General features: G+C 45.6%; 1 protein-coding gene and 1 non-coding gene across 2 annotated transcripts in view; both read right to left on the bottom strand.

The window, feature by feature from the left end:
• Nucleotides 1–21,299, bottom strand: part of LRWD1 (leucine rich repeats and WD repeat domain containing 1) — a 721,948-nt gene that overhangs the window by 456,095 nt on the left and 244,554 nt on the right. The window contains exons 6-7 of the mRNA XM_044053858.1: nt 10,809–11,213; nt 10,142–10,268 (exon numbers count right to left, since the gene is read on the bottom strand). Of these exons, the coding sequence (XP_043909793.1) occupies nt 10,142–10,268; nt 10,809–11,213 (532 nt within the window). The remainder of the gene's footprint in view (nt 1–10,141; nt 10,269–10,808; nt 11,214–21,299) is intronic.
• Nucleotides 18,041–18,113, bottom strand: TRNAT-AGU. Its single transcript has one exon. It is a non-coding gene; the product is annotated as a tRNA-Thr (tRNA).

The following is a 21,299-nucleotide window of genomic DNA, read 5'->3' as shown; positions in this document are numbered from 1 at the left end:
GGAATCCTTCTCGGTGGGAATGGAGTTTTTAGCAGAAGCAGCCTTTACGCCCTTAGGACCCTGAGAAATGGTTTCAGGGTCAACAGTAGGGTTCTTGTATAAAAACTGGTGGAAATCGGGAACCCTATAGTATCTGTCTGGCTTAACAGGAGCTGGAGGAAAAGAATCAGGAGTTAAGTTAGCCTCCGAAAAAGCATCATCCACAATATCTAAAATAGGAGGAATAGCCAGGGGTCTATGCTGGGGAAGAAGAAGAAAATCCCTTAGTCTTTTCTTAGATTCTGAATACTCCTGTCCTTCCCAGTGGAAATGTTCCCTCATTTCATGCAAAGTTTCCCCAAAAGAGAAATCCTCAGGGGGAGAAGCTGAAGGAATGGATTCCTCAGCATCAGAATCCTCATAAGGAGGGAAAGAATATTCCTGGTCAGAAGAAGAAACTGAAGAAACAGAAGCCTGATCAGAGGAGTCATAATAAACTTCCTGCCTTGGCCTTTTATCTGGAGGGGGATGTGAACCCCTAATCATAGTAAGTAAGTCCTCCGCCATCTTAAGTAACTCTTTCTGAGACTTGGGAGCCGGATCAGAAGAAGCCTGGGCTGCAGTCCTTGATTTGGAACAAGTCTTTGCCTTTGTCTTTGGCTTTGTCTTTATTAGAAGCTGAGTAGGCCTGAAAATCCCTTCGGAAGCCGGTACCTGCACAGCGGCTCCAGACCCATCCGAAGGAGCATTGTCAAAGGTCCTGCAACAGAAATATTCAAAGGCCTAGTTGGCTCCTCATGGGAGTCCGTTTCAGCTATAGGTTCCGAAATGGCCGACGACAGGGGCTGCAAAAGCGCCTCACTGACGACGGCCGAACCTGAAGCTGGCTTGTGCGATATCGTCTGATTTGGACCTCGGAGGCCTGTCTTTGTCCTTGCGTCGTTTGTGAACTCCGGTAGCCGGAACCGTATCCGACATTTTGTAATTAAAATGCCTACTGAAGTAATGAAATGCAAAATCGTACCTTCGTTTAATAGTACGTTGATTGAATCTAGCACAAAACCCACAACTAGCTACGTCGTGGTCAGGGCCTAAGCAAGGAATACAGTAAGAATGAAAATCCTTATGAGGTATTTGCTTCCCACATGAAATACAATTATTAACTTTTTCTGACATCGGACTGGAGCAAGAAAAAAAGTTTCCCCCAATGGGGTACTTAGCTTTGAGTAGGAGAAGAAAATCTTCGGACTGAAGTTTGTTTAGAAAAAATTGTCAGGAGTCAGCCGACCGGCACTTGCGAATTGCTATCACCGCATGGCAAGAAAGACTGGAGAACATGGCGTCGGTTGTCAGCTTTGTACTCCTGGTGCTCTGACGTCAGGGAGCATGGCTGAACAGCCGATGCTGGACCCAGACTTAGGGATTCTGGCCGACCGAGGACTGCCTGCCGGCAGGGGAGAACCCTACAGTCATGACTGCAACAGTGAAACACGATGAACATCAAGGGACTTCCCTTTACACAACCCCACGCTGTCCAGACCCTAACCACAGACACATCACACTATGCCTGGGGGGCACATCTGCATGACAAGTGCATTCAGGGCCACTGAAGCCCATGTCAAATTCATCTGCACATCAACCAAAAAGAGATGCTAGCTGTTCAAGACTCGCTGACAGCTTTCAGATCCTTACCAGGACCCCTGCTAATAAAAACAGACAACACCACAGTGATGTGGTACATCAACAAGCAGGGGGGAATCAAACTCTTACCCACTCTGCAGGCTAGCCATGACCCTGTGGAACACAGCTTTGGCCATGCATATTCATCTGCAAGCTCAATTTCTGTCAGGCAAACAAAACTCTCTGGCAGATGACTTGAGCAGTAATCTCCTAGACCCACATGAGTGGCAATTAGACCCAAACACCTTCAGCCTTCTAACCCAGAAATGGGGGACCCCGGAAGTGGACCTTTTTGCCTCCCCCAACAATCACTAGCTCAACAAATTATGCACCAGGACACCTCACAGCAGGGCCTGGATAGTGGATTCCCTATCCTTCCAGTGTGTAAACCTCTCAATCTATGCATTTCCCCCTCTACCTCTTCTTACAAGAGTATTACTCAAGATAAGACAGGAAAGACAAAGGGCAATCCTGACTGCCCCAGACTGGCTATGCCAGCACTGATACCCAACTATTATGCAGTCTGTCACCAGTGCCACCATGGCGCCAACCCCAGATCCCAACTCTCCTCACTCAGCAGGAGGGACAGATCTTACATCTGCAACTGCAAGCCCTGAACTTTGCAGCCTGGCTTATTCCTTGAATTCTCCCCCAGTGACCAGCCTAAGCAAGCAGGTGCTGGACGTCATTCTTGTAGCCAAAAGACCCAGTACAAGGAAATTCTATGCTGATAAGTGAAAAAAAAGTTGTGTCTTACCATAACATTCCTTCTCCTCGTTCAGTCATTACGCATGGGTATCCGAGCCGGCCATTTTCCAAGCTCGCATCAGCTTCAAACTCTCGAGCTGAACTTTTACCCACAATCCCCCTCTCCATTACCTCAGATTGACTTTGCAAGTCAAAGAAGGTAGAGGCTACCTCTGGTCAAAACTTAAGAGAACCGGATAGTGAGATCCACTAGAAACCACAGGAGGGGGAAAGAGGGAGGGTCGTAATGACTGAACAAGGCTCAACAATACAGATGGAATGTTATGGTAAGACATAACTTCTTTATCTGATATTGTTAATCCTCGTTCATTCCTTACGCATGGGAAGAGAGCCCCCAGCTACCTCTATTCCTGGGAGGCTCTCATGGAAGGGCATTCCTGTGCACCACAGAACCCAAAGATGCTCTTCCCCTGGAGGCCAAATCCAATTTGTAATGATTGATGAAGGTATGAGGCGTAGCCCAAGTTGCAGCTGCACAGATGTCATGTAAAGAAGCTCTGGCATGGAAGGCAGCAGAAGTTGCCACCGACCTTGTTGAATGAGCTTTTATGGTAGGAGGCAACGAGATATTACGTTGTGTATAAATGAAGGTCACACAGTCCTTCAACCATCTAGCTAATGTGACCTTAGCAACAGCAGATCCTAATCTAGGTACAGAAAAAGCCAAAAATAACTAGTCAGATTTACGAAAGGACCTAGTCTTGTTTAAGTAAAAACGGATTTGCCTGTGGATATCTAGGGTATGTAAGCAATACTCTCCTCTGTTTGAATGATTGGGAAAGAAAACTGGCAATTCAATGGTTTGATCAATGGATATTTCAGAGATCACTTTTGGCAGAAGTGATGGCTTAGTTCTCAGACACACTCTGTCTCTATGAAAAATCAAGTATGGACTCTTGATACATAAAGCTTGAAGCTCAGAAATACGTCTGGCAGAAGTAATGGCGACCAAAAACAAGGTTTTCCATGACAAATGCTTGAGGCTGCAAGAAGAGGCTGGTTTGAAAGGTGGCATTGTCAGAGCTTGTAGAACTAATGATAAATCCCATGGTTGAATAGGTTCTCTAAAAGGTGGCTTCAGATGATTCACACCTTTTATGAAGGTCTTGCACAATTTGTGGGACATAAGAGAGGAATCTTGGACAGCCTCATGAAAATTAGAAATTGCAGCCAAATGAACTCTAATGGTAGAGGCCGACAGACCTGATTGGAAAAGGTCGGCCAGATAGTCTAGTATTATTGAGACTGGTGCTGAGAAGGGATCTACTTGTTTATCTTTCAGCCAACAGGTAAATCTTTTCCACTTGCTCAGATAAGTAATTCTAGTGGAAGACTTTTGAGATGCAATGAGAATGTCATGTACTTGTAAAGAAAGATCATTCTGCCTGGCAATCAAGGGAATTGGAGTAGCCAAGCTGTGAGCTTCAGGCTGTTCAAGTTGGGATGAATCAGGTTCTGTGGATGTGAGATCAACTCTAGGGTTGGATGGAGAATCCATGGTCAATCTAGTAGGTGAGGCCAAAGGAAGGGGAACCAAATCTGTCGAGCCCAATATGGTGCTATGAGGATCACCTTGCTCTTCAACCGACGGGCTTTCTTCAGAAACTGGGGAATGAGGGGCAAGTGTGGGAATGTGTAAAGAAGACCCGAGGGCCAATCGTGGACTAGAGCATCCCTGGGTGACTATCCCGGAGGGGGAATCAGGGTGAAGTAGTTGCTGCATTTAAAGTTCATCGGGGATGCAAAGAGGTTGCAGCAAGGACGCCCCCAGCGGTGGAAGATCTCCGCCGCTATCAAGGGATTCAGGGACCACTCGTGTGGTTGAAGAATGCACCTGCTGAGTCTGTCTGCTATCACGTTGAAACTCCCAGGAATGTGTGTTGCTAGAAGAAAACAGTTGGTAGCCATCGCCCATTGCCATATCCTCATGGCCTCTCGACAAAGGGGGTAAAGATTTAGTTCCACCTTGCCTGTTGATGTACCAGACCACCGCCATGTTGTCTGATTGAATTGCAATTGTCCCAGATGGCAGCAGGGGATGGAATGCTTGCAACGTCAGAAGCACCGCCCTCAGCTCTAGAACATTTATATGCAGATGGGCCTCCAGTTTGGACCAAGTGCCTTGGACTGTCTGTCCCTGACATAGCCCCCACCCCCCCCACCCCATCAGGGAGGTGTCCATGGTCACTGTGGCCTTGGGCTGCTGGGGAGAGAATGGGCGAGACCATTGTGGCAGATTGTGGGTCATCCACCAATTTAAATCCTGTTTGCACCTGTGGGTTACTCAAATCATGGCTGAAAGAGGATGCTGAAAGGGATACCATTGGGTGAGCAGTAGCCATTGTAGAAGCCTCATGTGAAACTTGGCCAGGGGGACAATGGTGATGGAGGCTGCAATGGAACCCAACAGCTGTAGAACTGAGTGAGCCATGGATTTCTCCCTTGAAACGATTGGAATCAGTTGTTGCTTTATCCTTAAAATTCTGTGCTCTGGAATGGCAGCTCTGCAGTTCTTTGTGTCCAAGATAACCCCTATGAATTATGTCGACTGAGACGGGGTGAGATTGGATTTTTGAGAGTTTATGGTTATTCCTAGCCTTTGTGCAGTGAGGAGAGAGTATGCCAGGGCGTCTTCCAGTAGATGTCTGGTGGGGGCAGAAATGAGCCAGTCGTCTAGGTATGGAAACACCAGGAATCCTTGAAGTCGCAAGTGAGCTGTGACAACTGCCATGCACTTTGGGAACACTCTGGGGGCTGTAGAGAGTCTGAAGGGCAGTACTCTGAACTGGTAGTGACTGGCTTCCACAAAGAAGTGCAGACATCTTCTTGATGGCCTGTCCACTTTTATGTGGTAGTATGCATCTTGAAGATCTATTGAGCAATTCCAATCATCTTTTTCCAAAAGCGGGATGATAGACTGTTATTGTGACCATCCGGAATTTCTGTACTCCAAAATTGGTCTCTAGTCCCCGGTTTTCTTTGGCACCAAAAATAGTCTTGAGTAGAATCCGGATCCTATCTGGCCTGGAGGGGCTATTTGGATGACTCTCTTTCTTAGCAGCTGTTCTATATCTAGTGCTGCTTCTTCCCTTTGACTGGGTGGAACGTCGGGAAGGTTTTTTGAAGGGACAGGACAAAGATCGAAGGGGATATGATAACCTCTGGTTATAATCCTTTGTACCCAAGAATCAGTGGTGATGGTTAGCCAGGCAGAAGGGTACAAGGAGAAACGTCCCCCATCCACCTCCAGAAGAAAGGAGTTGGGCCGCTCTTCAGGAGCGCTGGCAGGATTGGCCAGGGAAAGAATCCCTGGAACCCTGGTTACGCAGACCCCCTCTGCCCCGAAAGAAGCATCTTCCCTGTGAGTTTCCCCCTCTGCTTCTAGGGCAGAACTTGGCCTGTGTGTCACGGAAAGGACCCTGAGATTTCTTGAACCATATCTTCCCACTCTTTTGGTTTCGGGAGAAAGCACATTGAGGGGAAGAATAACAGACACCTATGGCAGAAAGGGTGTTACCGTCCTGTTCACATCTGGTCAGTGTGTTTTTAACTTTTGGTCCAAACAACGAAGAGGCCTCAATGGGAACATTAAGAAAGGAAGTCTTAAAGGGTCCCGCGAAATTGCACAAGCGCATCCAGGCATGTCGTCTCTAGACCCACAGCTGAACCCGCTGCTCCTTCTGATGTGTGAGATATCAGTCGCATAGAGGAGTTAGATATTGACTCAATGGTGGCCAGCCGAGAGGCCACTTTGTCAAGGATCTCATCAGACACAGCACCAGCCAAGGTTTTAGAGAACTCAGAAATCAGATCCCTTTGAAGCCTGGTAAAGTGTGCCATATAATTCAGGGACCTGATAGTAAAGGTCGCTGATGCAAAGGTGCACCTTCGCTATCCTGTCCAGGGCCCGGGACTCTGTTAGGCGGATGGACAGTCTGGCTTTCTTCTTCTATCAGATCCTTTTTTGTTGCGGCCGCCACCCCCAAAGCATCCACAGGCAGACCTTTTGACCAAAGGGGATCCGTAGCAGGGGGGACAAAATCTTATATGGCCTCCGAGGAATAGCTTTGACGGTGTCAGGAGCTTTCCAAGCATGCTGCACGATAAGCCGGACAAGTTCATTGGCAGGTGGAGTAACCCAGGAGGTAGGGGCCGGACGCGAAAGGCCTGCAGGAACACAGATACCTCAGAGGTTGGATTAGAGGACTGCCAGTCACCTCTCTGTTTCAGGATTTCGAGAATATCACCAAAGGATACCTCAGAGGGTGACCGAGGGGATCCTTCCTCCTCATCAAAATCTGTGTCTTCAATGAGGGACTCCTCTGTGGAGTCCATGTGCTTCCTCTTACACAAACTTTTCCGGTGGACTTCCTCATCGGGAGAAGCTGGGGAAGACAGCAGAACAGGGGTTTCCTGTGGGCATATGTCCTGAGGCCCTTGCACCCGGTGTCCGCTCGGTCCGACTTGTAAAACCAGTGTACCAGAGGAGGGCGGAAGGACAGACAGTCCAGTATCGCCAGCAGCAGCGAAAGTCTTCTCCATCAGTTGGAAGGCTGGTCCATCTGAAGAGGAGTGAATGTCTAGGACAGGAGTCACCCCTCCCCTAAGTGGCTCAGCCTGCCAACCCGGAATCCCTGGATGGCTGTGGAGCAGCAAACTATGAGCGTCACAACTGACATCCTGGGTCATAGCAAAACTTTCCTGCCACGAAGGCAACTGCGGTTCCTTAGTGAGATCCATAAAGGGAACCGCAGAAGGGTAAGACTGTGCTATATCCATGGACTTCAAAGGCAATGAAGGAGGAGAATAAGAGGGGATCTTTGGAGATGGGTGATCACCTCGCAAGGAAGGATAGCTCCTGGGGGTGGGATACCTCTGGGGAATAGTACTTGATCCACAAGACGCAACACATCATGTTCGGAAAGGCTTCTAGTGGACCTCATGGAGACTGAGGGAGAAACAGGCCTGTCCACAGAAGAGGCAAACTCGGTGCCCATCTCACCAGTCTGCACCAAGAACAACAGTGCCGAAAGAGACTGGACTACGGGTGTCTGCACCGAAGAAGTCATAGGTGCCGAGGTCATGGTCTGCACCAACACAGGGTTCGATGCCAAAGTGGTTGTCGGTAATGAAGCTGGAACCGACAAAACTGGAGTCAACAATAAAGGCGTCGGTTCCGAGTAAGATGTCGGAGCCGACGTGGTCAAGGTCTGCGCCGACTGACCGGTCGGTGCTATACAGTGGTAATAGTCTGAACAGAGGGGCCCCTCGGTGCCGATATAGTGAAGGCTGCAGGAGAAGACGGAGCCAAGATTAGTAATGGAGCTGAAGGCCTCGGTGCCGAAGGTCTAGGCACCGAAAGCACTGGGGCTGACTGAATGAGCTCCAGAGCCGAAACTTTAGCCTTTTTAGATTTTGGTTGGTGGGTGTCCCCAGCCAGGGACGAAGACAAAGATTTAGCCTTGGTAGGAACATCCAAGATTTTCTTATGGGCTCTAGGAGGGGTTGAGCCCTCCGGCCCAGAAATAGCCTCTGAAAAGGGAGATTTAAGTCGTCCCTTCAGCAACAGCTTGTTTTTCCTTTCCAACAAAGTTCTATTTGAAAAGTTTTCACAGATAGTACAAGACGGGTCAACAGATAAGTGGGACGCCCCAAACATCTGTGCATCAGAAGTAGGAAATTTTATGCCCACAATCAGAACACCATTTAAACCCCGAACTATCTTTCTTATCTGCCATGATAGTAAAATTAGATAGTAGAAAAGGGTACCAGCAATGGTACAGAAGAATACCCGAAGGTATGAAAAAAGGAAAGATTAACAACGATGGTAAGGGGAGAATACCTTGCGGTAAAAAGGTAGAGAAAAGAAAAGAAAACCTCAGGAAAATATGGTCGCTAGATGCGATAGGGTAAGAGACAACGAAAGAGAAATTTTTCTGACAGTAAAGTAATATAAATGACTATTAAACAACAAATAACGCTACTTAGTTCAAGAGAAGCAGCTTGACATGACCGAATGGCAACTCGGCAAACGAAATCTGAGATAACAGGGAGAGGGGGACTGTGGGTAAGAGTTTAGCTCGAGAGTTTGAAGCTGACGCAAGCTTGGAAAATAGCCGTCTCTTTTCAGAGGTCGGAACAGATACCCATGCATAAGGGATGAACGAGGATTAACAATATCAGATGGTATTGTTCCTAGATTCAATCTAAAGGAGCAGACACAGCACTGCCCTCATTACCTCTAATCCTGGATTACCTAGCAGATCTTCTCCACAGAGGCCTTTCCTTCTCTTCCATTAAGATCCATGCCTCTGCCATCTCTGCTCATTACAACACTGAGCCACCTCTCTTCTCTCACCCTCTCATTAAACAGTTCTGAGAGGGACAAACAACTTAAGGCCACCAAGGAGAGCCGCCACCCCTGCATGGGACCTTAACTTTGTGCTGGAAAAGCTCACGCTACCCCCCATAAAGCCTGCAGCATCACCAGAGTTAAAATTCCTCTCTTGGAAAACAGCCTTGCTTCTGGACATCACTTCAGCTAGAAGAGTGTCTGAGCTACAAGCACTTATGGCTGTGGAACCCTTCATTATTTTTCATGCTGACAGGGTCTCCCTCAGGACTAACTCTTCCTTTATATGCCTAACGTGCTGTCCAGTGTGGCTCTCAACCAATCCATTCATTTGCCAACCTTTTTCCCTAATCCTCAAAACAAAGGGGAAAGGATCCTGCACTCTTTAGACGTGCACAGACAGCTCAGATTCTACCTTGATAGGGCTAAGCCCTTCAGGAAATCTGACCAGTTACTAGTCAGCTTTGCACCAGGAGTAGAGGGCAAGGCCATATCAAAACAAACCATCTCCAAATGGATAGCACACTGTATCCATTTCTGTTTCAAACACCATGGGAAACCACCCTCTTTGGGGGTCAGAACGCATTCCACTAGGGCAACTTCAACTTCTACATCATTCCACAGGGGAGTCCCTACCGGGGGTATTCTGGAAGTTGCTACCTGGAGTTCTGTTCACACCTTCACCAAGCATTACCACCTGCCTATCTTTTCCAAATCAAGGGCGGGTTTTGCAACAGCAGTCCTTCAGGGCATACTAGCCAGCCCCAACTTTTCTTGACTGCCTCCACCCTTCTTCAGCTTTGGGAATCTACCTAAGTGTGATGACTGCAACAGTGAAACACAAAGAGCATAGTACAATTGTGTATACTTACCATAAATGTAGATGTTCAAGTGTATTCACTGTTGCAGTCCTGGTTTCCCACCCTCCAGCCCCCTTGTCTCTCTCTCTCTCTCTCTCTCTCTCCTCTATTTCTATTACACCTTACAGGGCTAAAGGTATTTACTTTTTACTGGTGGTGTTTTTTCCACCATAACTTAGCTCCCTATTTGGGGGTCTCCTAACATTCGGGGCAAGAAAAACTGATGTAACGGCATCGTCTGCCTGTTTTCATACCCCTGACACCAGTCCTAAAGTGACAACAACCGACGAAGAAATACTAAGTCTCTGGTATTCGGGCCAACTGAGGGCTACCTGCAGGCAGATAACCCAAGTGTGATGACTGCAACAGTGAATACACTCTAACATCTACATTTATAGTAAGTGTACACAACTGTACTTTCTAACTCATGCCTCCTATTATCAAAAAGGCATCTTCAATCAGAATAAAATAAATGACAGTGCATAAGATATGGTCTACTTACTTTTGTCTGGGTTGTGGCTGAGGAAAGGTTCAAAAGCACAAGACCAGAGAGCAGTTTTAAAATCTTCTGGATTATTCTCCTTACTGTGGCACTGAAGAAAGTGTAATGGTTGAAGGGTTACACCTTGCTGAAATAGAAAGCAAAAAGATGTAAAAAGTCCATAAAGAGCAACAAAAAGGCTATATCAGTATAACCACACAGCTCTCTTCCCTGTGGGTTGGGTTTTAAATCTCAAGCTTGCAAGATCTGCTACAAACTATAATAACAAAAGACAAAGGCCCCACAAAATACTATTCCACATTTTCCATCTGCAAGCAACCTCCACATCAGAAGTAAAGGAAGGCAACGCGTACAAGCAATCTGACAGACTAGGGAATTTCTCCAGTTATTGCCTGATGAGGCTGTGGGGAAACCCACAATAATTTATTAACAATGGCAATGAAACAAAGCTTTCTGTCTTCAGAAGGATCCCCCTACACTTTCAGAAAATTAAAGTCTCAGCAGCACTTTGCTCACTTTTCTCACACATTCAGAATAAGGCTCAGGAACTTTTATTAAAGCATGTTCTAACTTGTAGGGAGATATGTGACAATGAAAAGGAAGAAACACTGGACTCAGAAGCTGAAATAAAAGCTACTCATTAGCAGCGAGAAGATTAATAGATTACCTTGGATTTCTCAGCATCAGCTGTCAGCTTATTTGGTTGATCCTTCCCATTTCTTAATGCCTCTCTTGGCTGTGCTTCTTTTCCATCTCTCCCCTTCATAGCTTTTATTCGCATGGAAACTTTGGGAGATGATGCACTTGTTTCTTTGGCTGGGGCTTTTTTTAGCTCAGAGGTTGAACTACCTGTACTTTTCTTGCATTGCAGATGCTCAGACTTAAGTCTTGGTACAAGGTTACAATCTTGGAGCAGGACATGTGTAGCAATGTTTGGAACCTGTGGAGGATTACATGGATTGACCCCCATAGATGTGAAACTGTAAGAACTCTGAAGTCGTTTCTTTTTTCTGGGACTTTCATCCAAGGTGATACAAGCTGTATCTTTATTCTTCTTTGAGCCACAAGTGACCTATAAAAATAGAAAACATTTTGGCCAAATAACCACAAACCGAATATTTTAATGCTGTGGATACGTTTAGTTCACTCTATGGATAAAAACAACTTGCTTACTCACTTCACTATAGTTACTCTGACAACTTCAAAGAAAGAATAAATCATAGTCACACTAACCACAACACTTAACCTTCAAGAAGGCTCTCTTTTCTCAATGCATATTTGAGGCTGCTTCTTTTTGGTACTCTCGCATATCTCTTCTAAATTTTTTTTTTTGTTTTTGCTCTGCTAATGGCCTTCACTCTCTTTTGCACCAGACTCTCCCAGAGTAAGGTATTGGGATATCACTACTTTCTATGGTTGGTGAAAAAGATTCTTCTTTACAGAATGGAGAAAGACCCCAAAAGGGGAATGAAAGTACAGCTGTGTCTTAACTACCAAAATTGTAGATGTTTAAGTAGATCAATGTTGCAGTACTGATCCTTGGGTCTTCCTGCCATGCAGAAAGCCCACAACCTCCAAATGTTTGACCCCACACAGTTTGGCTTTGTGAAAGAGAGATCATGCCGGTTAAACCTGGTCTATTTCTTTGAAAACAGTCGCCAAAGCCAAGGACGAGGGGAAGACAGTGCACACTGCCTACCTTGACCTAACCAAAGCCTTCAACACTATTCCCGACTGAGGCAAAACAGATAAACTCTCCCAGCTAGGCATCAACCCATATGTTACCAGATGGGTAGCTAACTGGTTCACTGATAGAACCCATTCCGTCACAATAACGGAAGACACTTCTAGTAGCAGACACATAATGAGCGGTGTACCCCAAGGATCAGTCTTGGGGCTTCTACTGTTTGGGATACACTTTTCTGAATTGCAATCCAAAACCAATGGTCTGTGGCTGACTAAGTTTGCAGATGATTGCAAGATGGGTGCTGTCTTAAATTCCCCTAGTGATGTGAACATCTCCAAGAGGGCCTTACTCAAACTTATGATTGGTGCCAGAAGCATGGCTCAAACTGAATGCCAAAAAATGTATTATTATCCTCTTTGGGGAAAATGGCATCCCATTCCCCACTAATTATCACATCAATAACAATGTACTAAGTACGCAATCAGTCACGACGGACTTGGGCACACAGGCTGATAGCAACCTGACTTTTGACCATCACACTGCCTCCCCTGTACAGAAGGCTTTCTACAAGGCCATCCTCATAAGTAAAGGTATTTCATCCAGGAACAAGGAGGTCATAACATCTCTGTACTCCTCCCTTATTCAGATCCATTATCAAATACAATGCCCCCTTCATCGTGTACTTTGCCAAGCACATGCAGCAGCTGGAGAGACCACAGAGGTTCCTGACCAGGAAAATCCAAGGTCTCAAGCACCTATCGTATACAGACAGGCTAAACCTCCTGCCCTTCTACTCAATCTCATACAGACTGCACAGACGTGACCTGTGTCTGGGATACAAGGCCATCTCGGACCCAGGCTTGATGGAGTTGCTGCATATCCGTAAGTCAAACTCCATTTGCACATCCCTCATGCCAGACCTCAACCTTGTCTGTGACATTAACAGAACTTGCTGGTGAGATAGATTTGTGTCCCAAAGACTTCTCCATCTGTGGAATGGACTCCCTCTCCATGTCAAACAGAGTACCTCACTAGCCTTCTTTAAGAGGAACCTGGACGACTGGATGGGAGACAAAAAAAATACACCCCTGGAATCCCACCTGTGTCCCTGCTGGACAGGGGAAACAGGTGCTGACTTTGTGGAAACATGCAAAAAATTCTTGGCTAGGCTTATAAGGGCCTCCAGGCCAATAGCCTAGTATCATCCTATGAATGACCAGCCCCATTCCCAGAATATTTACATCATCCCCAGCCAACAGACATCCGAACCTCAGCATACAAGACCGGCATCTGTCAGCGCATCTTCAGGTGTTTCTAAGCTATGGACTCAGTCCAGAGCCTGAGGAGAACACAACCATCCCCGTTGTGCAAGATGTAAGACAGAATGACCGTGCACTAGAAGGGGAGGAAGTGGTGGGATAGGTACAACAGGGGGACTGATGATAGTTTTTGGGTACCCACCCCAACCACCAGCCATTGAGGCCAGGCAGATAGAGGTGATGGAGGGTGGGAGTTGGTCCTTCAAAAATGATCTACTCGAACATCTACACTTATGATGTGTAACAACTATATTATGTTCTTTGTAGTTAATGTTGCAGTACGGATATTTGGGAGGACTCCCAAAGCTACAGGTTGGGAGGTTGGCTGGCTGAGGGCCTCTGGGACAGAAGGTTCTATGGGACAGAAGTAGCAAAAACTGTCCTAGCCCTGGATGCAGTGCCTAAATGACAGTGCTTGGTAAACGTGCTGACCAAAAACTAGGTGGGTAGCTTTCATAATGGTCTGAGTAGGGACATCTTTTTAAGAGGACAGTGGTGGCTGCTCTGTATCTCATGGAATGTGCCCCGACATTGGTAATTGCTTTCCATGATGATCCATTTTGAAACTGTCTGTTTGTAAACAGGTTTACCTTTTCCTTCTGCAAAAGCTACTAAAAGTTGATATACTCTACTTAGGGAGTGTTGTCCTGCTAAGATATCACCTGATCTGTCAGTGCATATTCCAACTAATGCAGGATTTGTTCAGCTTTACTCTGAGGATTATGGAAGAACACTGGTAGCTTGATTTAAAGAAATCTCTGACACTACCTTAAGCATGAAGGATAAATTACTTCTCAGATTAACCCTATCTCTATGAATATAGTAAAGGATTCTTTGTGCATTAGGACTCGCAGTTCGAACGTAAGCATGGCTGAGGTAATTTATATCGGCAGGATTATCTTCCACATGTGCATCTTTACAAATCCATATGTATCGCTGTCCTCTAAATTCCCCCTTCTGATAACATCAAAACCATTGAAAACATCCTATCGTGGTTCTCCTCTCACATAAAAAAATGAAACCTCGAGGCACTCCTCAGTATGGAGAAAATCGATATATGTGCAGTAACAGAAACCTGGTTTAAGGCTCCACAGAGCACCCCAGCACTATCAGGCTACACCTCATACCATACAATTCAGCCACAGAACCCAAACCGAAATAAAAAAGGCAGGGGCGTATCCATATTCATCAAGGATACCGACACCTCCAGGTTACTGGCACAGCACGATACTTCAGAGATCATCCACGTGCAACTAACAATGGGCAAAACTGCAATTCAAATTGTGGCTTGCTACAGATCACCCACCATGTCCCAGGACCCCCATTCTGCATTTCTGGAAACACTGGGAAACAAAGGTCCTGCCAAACACCCTGATATTGGGTGATTTCAATTACCCAAACATTAACTGGGAGAACTACTCAAGTACTAACTCCCTTGCCCAACATTTCCTAGAATTTATAAACTCAAACGCCCTGGTTCAACTGGTCAACACTTCCACTAGAGGTGACAACATATTGGACCTGGTCATCACCAACATGGGCAACCGGAGTTCCACACCGGAGGTCAACCCCTCGCTGATTAGATCTGACCATAAACAATACCGCCCCCACCCCCAGATAAGAAAACCACCGTGAAAAACTTCAAAAGCAAACTTCACGTTACTTAAGACAGAGGTGGAAAGTTTCAAAGCCACCATGCTGAAGGATAACGCTCTCCAAGCTGCAAAATCCTTTACTAATGCATTCTACGGGCACCTACAAGAATGCGTGGATCATGCCATCACAAGCAAAACCAAGACTCACTCCTCCATGAAAAGGAGACCAGTCTGGTGGACTCCTGCCATAAATAAGCTATTCAACAGAAGGAAGAAACTAGTACAGAGAAGAGTAAAATCCCAAGAAGGGAAGACATCCCTGATCAGTATCAACAAGAAACTACAATCCCTCATAAAATCATCTAAGGCGAGCTTTGAGAAAAATTGCCAAGGACTAGAAAAGATAACCACAAGGCATTCTTTAGCTATGTCAAGAATCTAAGTGGCAATGCTCAGATCTGCTCAGAGTTCATGCAGAATGGCACAAAATACACTAAACCGACCGATATCGCCAACATCCTGGCAGACAGGTTCAGCGCAAACTTCACCCCCCCCCACCCCCAAAAGGGCCCATAACCATACCAGAAGAATGTAGAGTCCCTGAAATCACAGACACTCAGGTTAAAACAGCCCTCTCCAAAGCCAAAAACACAGCATCAATGGGAACGGACGGTGTCCCAGGCAGCGTCCTACACGAGCTCAAAGACAAACTAACCCCTCACCTAAACATACTGTTCAAACTCAGCCTCTCCACAGGCTACTTACCCATAGAGTGGCACGCAGCAATGGTTATTCCACTCCACAAAGGTGGAGCCACAACAGACCCTGGGAACTATCGCCCTATAAGCCTGACTAGCTTGGTCTGCATGGCTGTGGAGCGCATCATCATGGAACTCATTAACAGAGACAATGGGAACCTCCAAACACTGGACCCTACCCAGTTTGGCTTTGTTATGGGGAGATCATACCTCCTAAACCTAGTGGACTTCTTACAGACAGTTACCAAGGCTACAGATGAGGGAAAGGTGGTACACACAGCCTACTTAGACCTCGCAAAGGCCTTCGACACCATTCCCTATTCTGGTATTATAGACAAGCTCACCAGCCTGAACATAAATCCCTATGTCACAAGATGGGTTGCCAACTGGCTCATAGACAGAACCCACATGGTGAGAGTTGCGGAAGCTAGGTCCGACTCTAAACCAGTTACAAGTGGCGTTCCCCCAGGGCTCAGTCCTAGGACCCCCTCCTGCTCGGCATATACTTCTCAGAGGTACAGGCAAGCACAGGAGGACTACGGCTGACCAAGTTCGCAGATGACTGCAAACTAGGGCTATAATTGACTCTCTGGATGACACAGACATCCTCCAAAAGGGTCTCACTGAGATGGATACCTGGTGTCAAAATCATGGCCTCAGCTAAATGCCAAAAAGTGCATAGTCATCCCCTTTGGAAAAAAACAAAGTACCCACAAACTACCACATAGGTGGTAATCCCCTAAATACAGAAGACGTAATAAGGGATCTGGGGACCCAAGTGGATAGCAATCTCACCTTTGATAATCACATTGCCAAAGTGGTTAGAAAATCCTTCTACATGGCCCACCTAATCACAAAAGGGTTCACATCCAGATCAAAAGAGGTCATTGTGCCCCTCTACTCATCAGACCCATCATAGAGTACAACACCCCATTTGGGATGTACCTTACAAGCCACCTGCAACAGCTGGAAAGACCACAGAAGTACCTCACCAAGAGGATCACTGGCCTCAAACAGATGCCCTATGCAGCTCGACTGTAGAAATTACAGCTGTACTCAGTTGAATACCCCCTACTCAGAGGTAATCTCTGCCTGACATACAAGGCCATGTCCAACTCAGAATTGATGAACATGCCCCACCTAAAGAAAACCTTATCCCCACGAGCCACACGCTCTAGGGATCTAAAATTTACCACAACAATAAATAGGACGTGCTGGAGGGATAGATTCCTGTCCCAGAGACTTCCCATGCTTTGGAACAGGATCCCAATCTACATTAGGCAGAGCTCCTTGCTATCACTCTTCAAAAGAAACCTTGACGAGTGAATGGGAAACAGAAAGTTTACCTCGGGGATCACTTCAGTGGCTCTACTGGACAGAGGCACAGGGAACTAATCTAAGGGGGCGGCAAAAGCCAACACATTCTGGCTAGGCTTAATAAATGCCTTCGGGCAGATAGCCTAGTACCTACCTATGAACCTATCCTTGGTGATACCAACATCAACTGGACCACTATTAACTCTGATGCCGCTTCCCACACTATTAACCTGTACAATTTCTCCCAACTAATTCATTCACCAACCAAACCAAATAAAGATTATACCTCTGGAACCATCACTGACTGGATCCTAACAACTAACCCAAATCTTATCAGCAAAGCTGAAATAATACCAGATCCTCTCAGTGATCACTTACCTGCCTTCACTGACTGGCTCCCATCTCCTCTACAAAAGCAACACCATTACATTGAAACCTGCAACCTCTCCTCTTTCACCCCTCTAACTTTCTCAAAATACCTAAAGCATACTAACTGGTCCCCTCTAAAAATCCCTTCCACTAGATGATGACGTATCCTATTTTAAGCACTCATTCCTGACCCACCTAAAGTAGTAAGCCCCCCCCGAGAACCAAACGCATCAAAACCAATCCCTTCCCATGGTTATCAAAAAAAACTAAACTAGCCATGCAACATAGGGACAAAAAATGGAAACACTATCAAAAAACATAAAAACTCCAACTCCCTCGTAGAATTTAAGCAACTTCGAAATTCCACAACAAAGCTAATAACTAAAGACCGCAAAGCCCACCACTCCAAACTCCAGTCCTTGCACTCGACAAATCCCAAACAGTTCTGGGATTCCATCTCATCCATTCTGCACCCTGGTAATAAAGAAAACTCCTGTCCCAATCCCACCCTCTCTGACCTTGACACAGTCACCCTGTTCAACTCCTTCTTCATAGACTGCATAACTAGACTATCCACCTCCTTTCCACCCCCTCCTCCAACTCCAGCCCCTCCCACCTCCACCTCAATCACCTACCCCCTCCACACCCTTCTGCCTTACTCCCATTCCCACAAGCACTATAAAAAGACTTCAGATGCAAACCCATTCATAGGTTAGTACTAGGCTAACTGCCCTTGCGAGACATTTTAATCCTAGCCAATTATCCCTTGTGAGACTCAATCCCTGCACCTTGTGTTTGTAAGGCAAACACCTTAACCATTAGGCCACCCTCCTAATTCAGAAGAAGGGAAACTCCGGCTCTGATGAGATTTGAACTCATGACCCCTGGTTTACTAGACCAGTGCTCTAACCCCTGAGCTACAGATTCAAAAACAAGTACACTACCTGTTGTGCTATTAACAATGCACTGAAAAATCCACAAATTCTCAAACTCGAACCCTGTCGCAATGCACCTGACAATCTTCCACCTACCTTCCTCAAACAATCTGCAGACAGCATCGCCTATCCCATCTCTATTCTTATTAATAGATCCATACAGGAATCATACGTCCCTTCTATCTGGCGCCATGCTTATATCACCCCCTCCACAAAGGTGGCAAAAATTCTGACACCACCAACTTCAGGCCTATAGTCATCCTTTCCCCTCTTTCTAAAATTCTAGAGAAAACCATCCAAGCACAACTCATGACACACCTAACCCAAAAGAATCTCCTCTCCCCCACCCAACACGGCTTCCGCCCTGGCCACTCCACCATGACTGCCCTTCTTTACTTTCTGGAAACCATCAACCTTGAACGCAACTCAGGCAAATATGTATCCATGCTACTCCTAGATCTGTCAAAGGCCTGCGACACCATCTCCCACACCCTACTCATATCCCAACTCTCCACCCTACATCTCTCTCCCACCATCATAGCCTGGTTTTCCAGCTACCTGTCCAACCACCAACAAGTTGTGCAATGGAAAACTTCAACCTCCCCTTCTTACCTACACCCACAGGTGTCCCTCAAAGTTCCGTTCTTGGCGCTCTACTCTTTAACCTGTTTATTAACAACTTTCACCACTCCATCCCAGAACAGTCGGTCATCCAATATGCAGATGACTCGACTATCATCTGCTCAGCCTTCTCACCCTCCAAGCTCCTAGCTAAAAACCCAATTAGCCTTCTGTACTACAGAAACCTGGATGCAGTCCAACCATTTGGCTCTAAATGCAAATAAAACCAAACTAATGATTTTTTTCCCCTACCAAAAACTCCATTACTGACATAACCTCATTTACCATACAGAGCCAGAACACCCCCCCTTGAAATTGTTCCCACCACCAAGCTTCTCGGCATCATCATTGATGAAGAACTAAAATATGATGCCCACATCCACTCTGCAATCAAAAATCACACCAAAAAGATAAGTCTCCTCTACAGAGGCAACCGCTTCCTCAGCCTCTCTACCCGAAAAACCCTGGCATCCACCTTCCTGCTCCCTCCCTTATGTATGGTGCCTCACTATACACAAATCTCCACATCGGCTTACAATCCAAACTTGAATCCTGCTACCACAAGATTTGCAAATTTGCAACCAGTTCAAAAAACTCTTCCCACCACTGCCACTCTCTCCTCACCCTCAACTGGCTTGAACTACCCAACTACCTCAGTTACCTACAACTCACCACTGCCCACAAGCTCATCTTTAAACCTGCAAACTGCCCATCTCTTGCTACATCCTTAAAACCCTACATACCCAACCGCTCACTTAGATCCACTAACTAAAATCTCCTTCAGGTCCACAAACCAGCATGACCTCCTGGTCATCTACTACTGTCCTACTCCTTAGCAAAACAGTGGAACTCTCTCCCCCCTCACCTACGCAACCTAACAAACCTTACGAATTTCAAATCTCAGCTATTCTCTCATCTATCAGCCAAATGGGAATGCCCATATCACACTCCAACATAAACCCCTCTCTTTCTACCCTGCACTGAAATCATCACCAATTACCATTACTATTGCTTCATCATAACCTAAATCAATCTCTCCCCTATCTGGGACTGATTTTCTCTCTGCTAATTAAAGTGTACTATACTTGCCGTTAACAAATATTCTGGTGTTTTCTCCATGCAACATAGGTCACCTAACCTGCAAAGGGCTACTTGCAATTTGTTTAAATGTTAATCTTACTAAGGGCTTATTGACAAAATGTCTTTTCTGCAAATACTCAGCTTATCCATATGTTTTAAAAGTTACCTCACTAAGTGCCTATTACATATTGCATTACTCTTCTGCAAATGTTAATCGTTATGTACGAATCTTTGTTACGCTTTTATAACATGTAACTTGCAATAATTTGTTGCTTTTCTCTCCAGGCCTCCACTGAAAATGGGGTCTTTATGGCCCAGTGGACTTACCGGTCATCAAACTTAAAATAACTAAATAAATAAAATAAAAGAAAGGGGACGAGGCAGCTAGCTCAAAAGGTAAAAGTGTAAGGTTTGCCAATGCATACTTCGGATCCAAGAGTTTACCAGATTTCTCCTAGGTGGTCTGAGGTGTATTACCCCCTTTAGAAATTGTTTCAGATGGTGGTAATTGTGACGACCGTGCCCTGGCTCAGCAATCAAGGAGTCTCAATCCTTACCACTAACACCAGGGAGTTTGTCTCATAGAAGAGAAAAGGATAACTAATACACACAGTAAAGTACAATTTCCCTTAAGTGCACACAGAGATCACAGTCAGTCTGGGGCTGGTTGCTCCCTTGCTCACCAGGTCCCCAATAAGACTCCCCAATGGCACAGCTATAGGGTCCAGGTCTCAGCCTAGCTGGGGCAATCTAAAACCTCCAGTACCCTCTCTGTCCAACCAGTGCTTCGTGTCCCTGCCAAGTAGCTGACACAGCACACACACACTTTGAGATAAGTATTTATACAACTTCACAGACACTCCTCAGAAAGGCTGACACAGATTCTCCAGCTGTGCCCCTTTACCCAGACTATACGGTAGTAATTACTGCCACCACCCAACTAATAATATCAGCTACTAAAATGCCCTTAAAAGGGTGTACAATTATTACTGTGCAATATTATTATCTAATGGTAGTATGACTAACAGTCAAGGCTTACTTTAGAGTGGCCTATTACAATAACCTCTATAAATATGCAATGTACTCTAGAGCTTATCTCTACACAAACCAGCCACAGGTAGGTTTTAAAAAATATTTAATAATAAATAATTAAAACACAAGACAAAACTACTACACCACAGAGATATCTAAGAGTTCATTGATCACACAGAAACTTAAAATAATACAGTAGGACATTTCTGATTTCAAAGAAAAAGACCTAATTAATCTTTATTAGCTTTAACTATTCCTACAAGAAATCACAGTGCTAAAACGTACATGTGAGAATAAGGCAGAGTGCTGGCAAGTTGGATATCAAGATCAAAATGCTTTTTAGTCTCTTGTGAGAAATAGTATTTAAACATTACTAACAAACATGTCTCTAAGGCCATCCCAAATTACATCATTTTTGACACTTAGGTTTTCCCAGTATTCATAT

Source organism: Protopterus annectens, chromosome 13.part0 (assembly GCF_019279795.1).
Source record: "Protopterus annectens isolate FY-2018-M chromosome 13.part0, PAN1.0, whole genome shotgun sequence".
NCBI classification, from domain to species: domain Eukaryota; kingdom Metazoa; phylum Chordata; order Ceratodontiformes; family Protopteridae; genus Protopterus; species Protopterus annectens.
The sequence above is the reverse complement of the archived record's forward strand: the minus strand, read 5'-3'. Positions and strand labels throughout refer to the sequence as shown.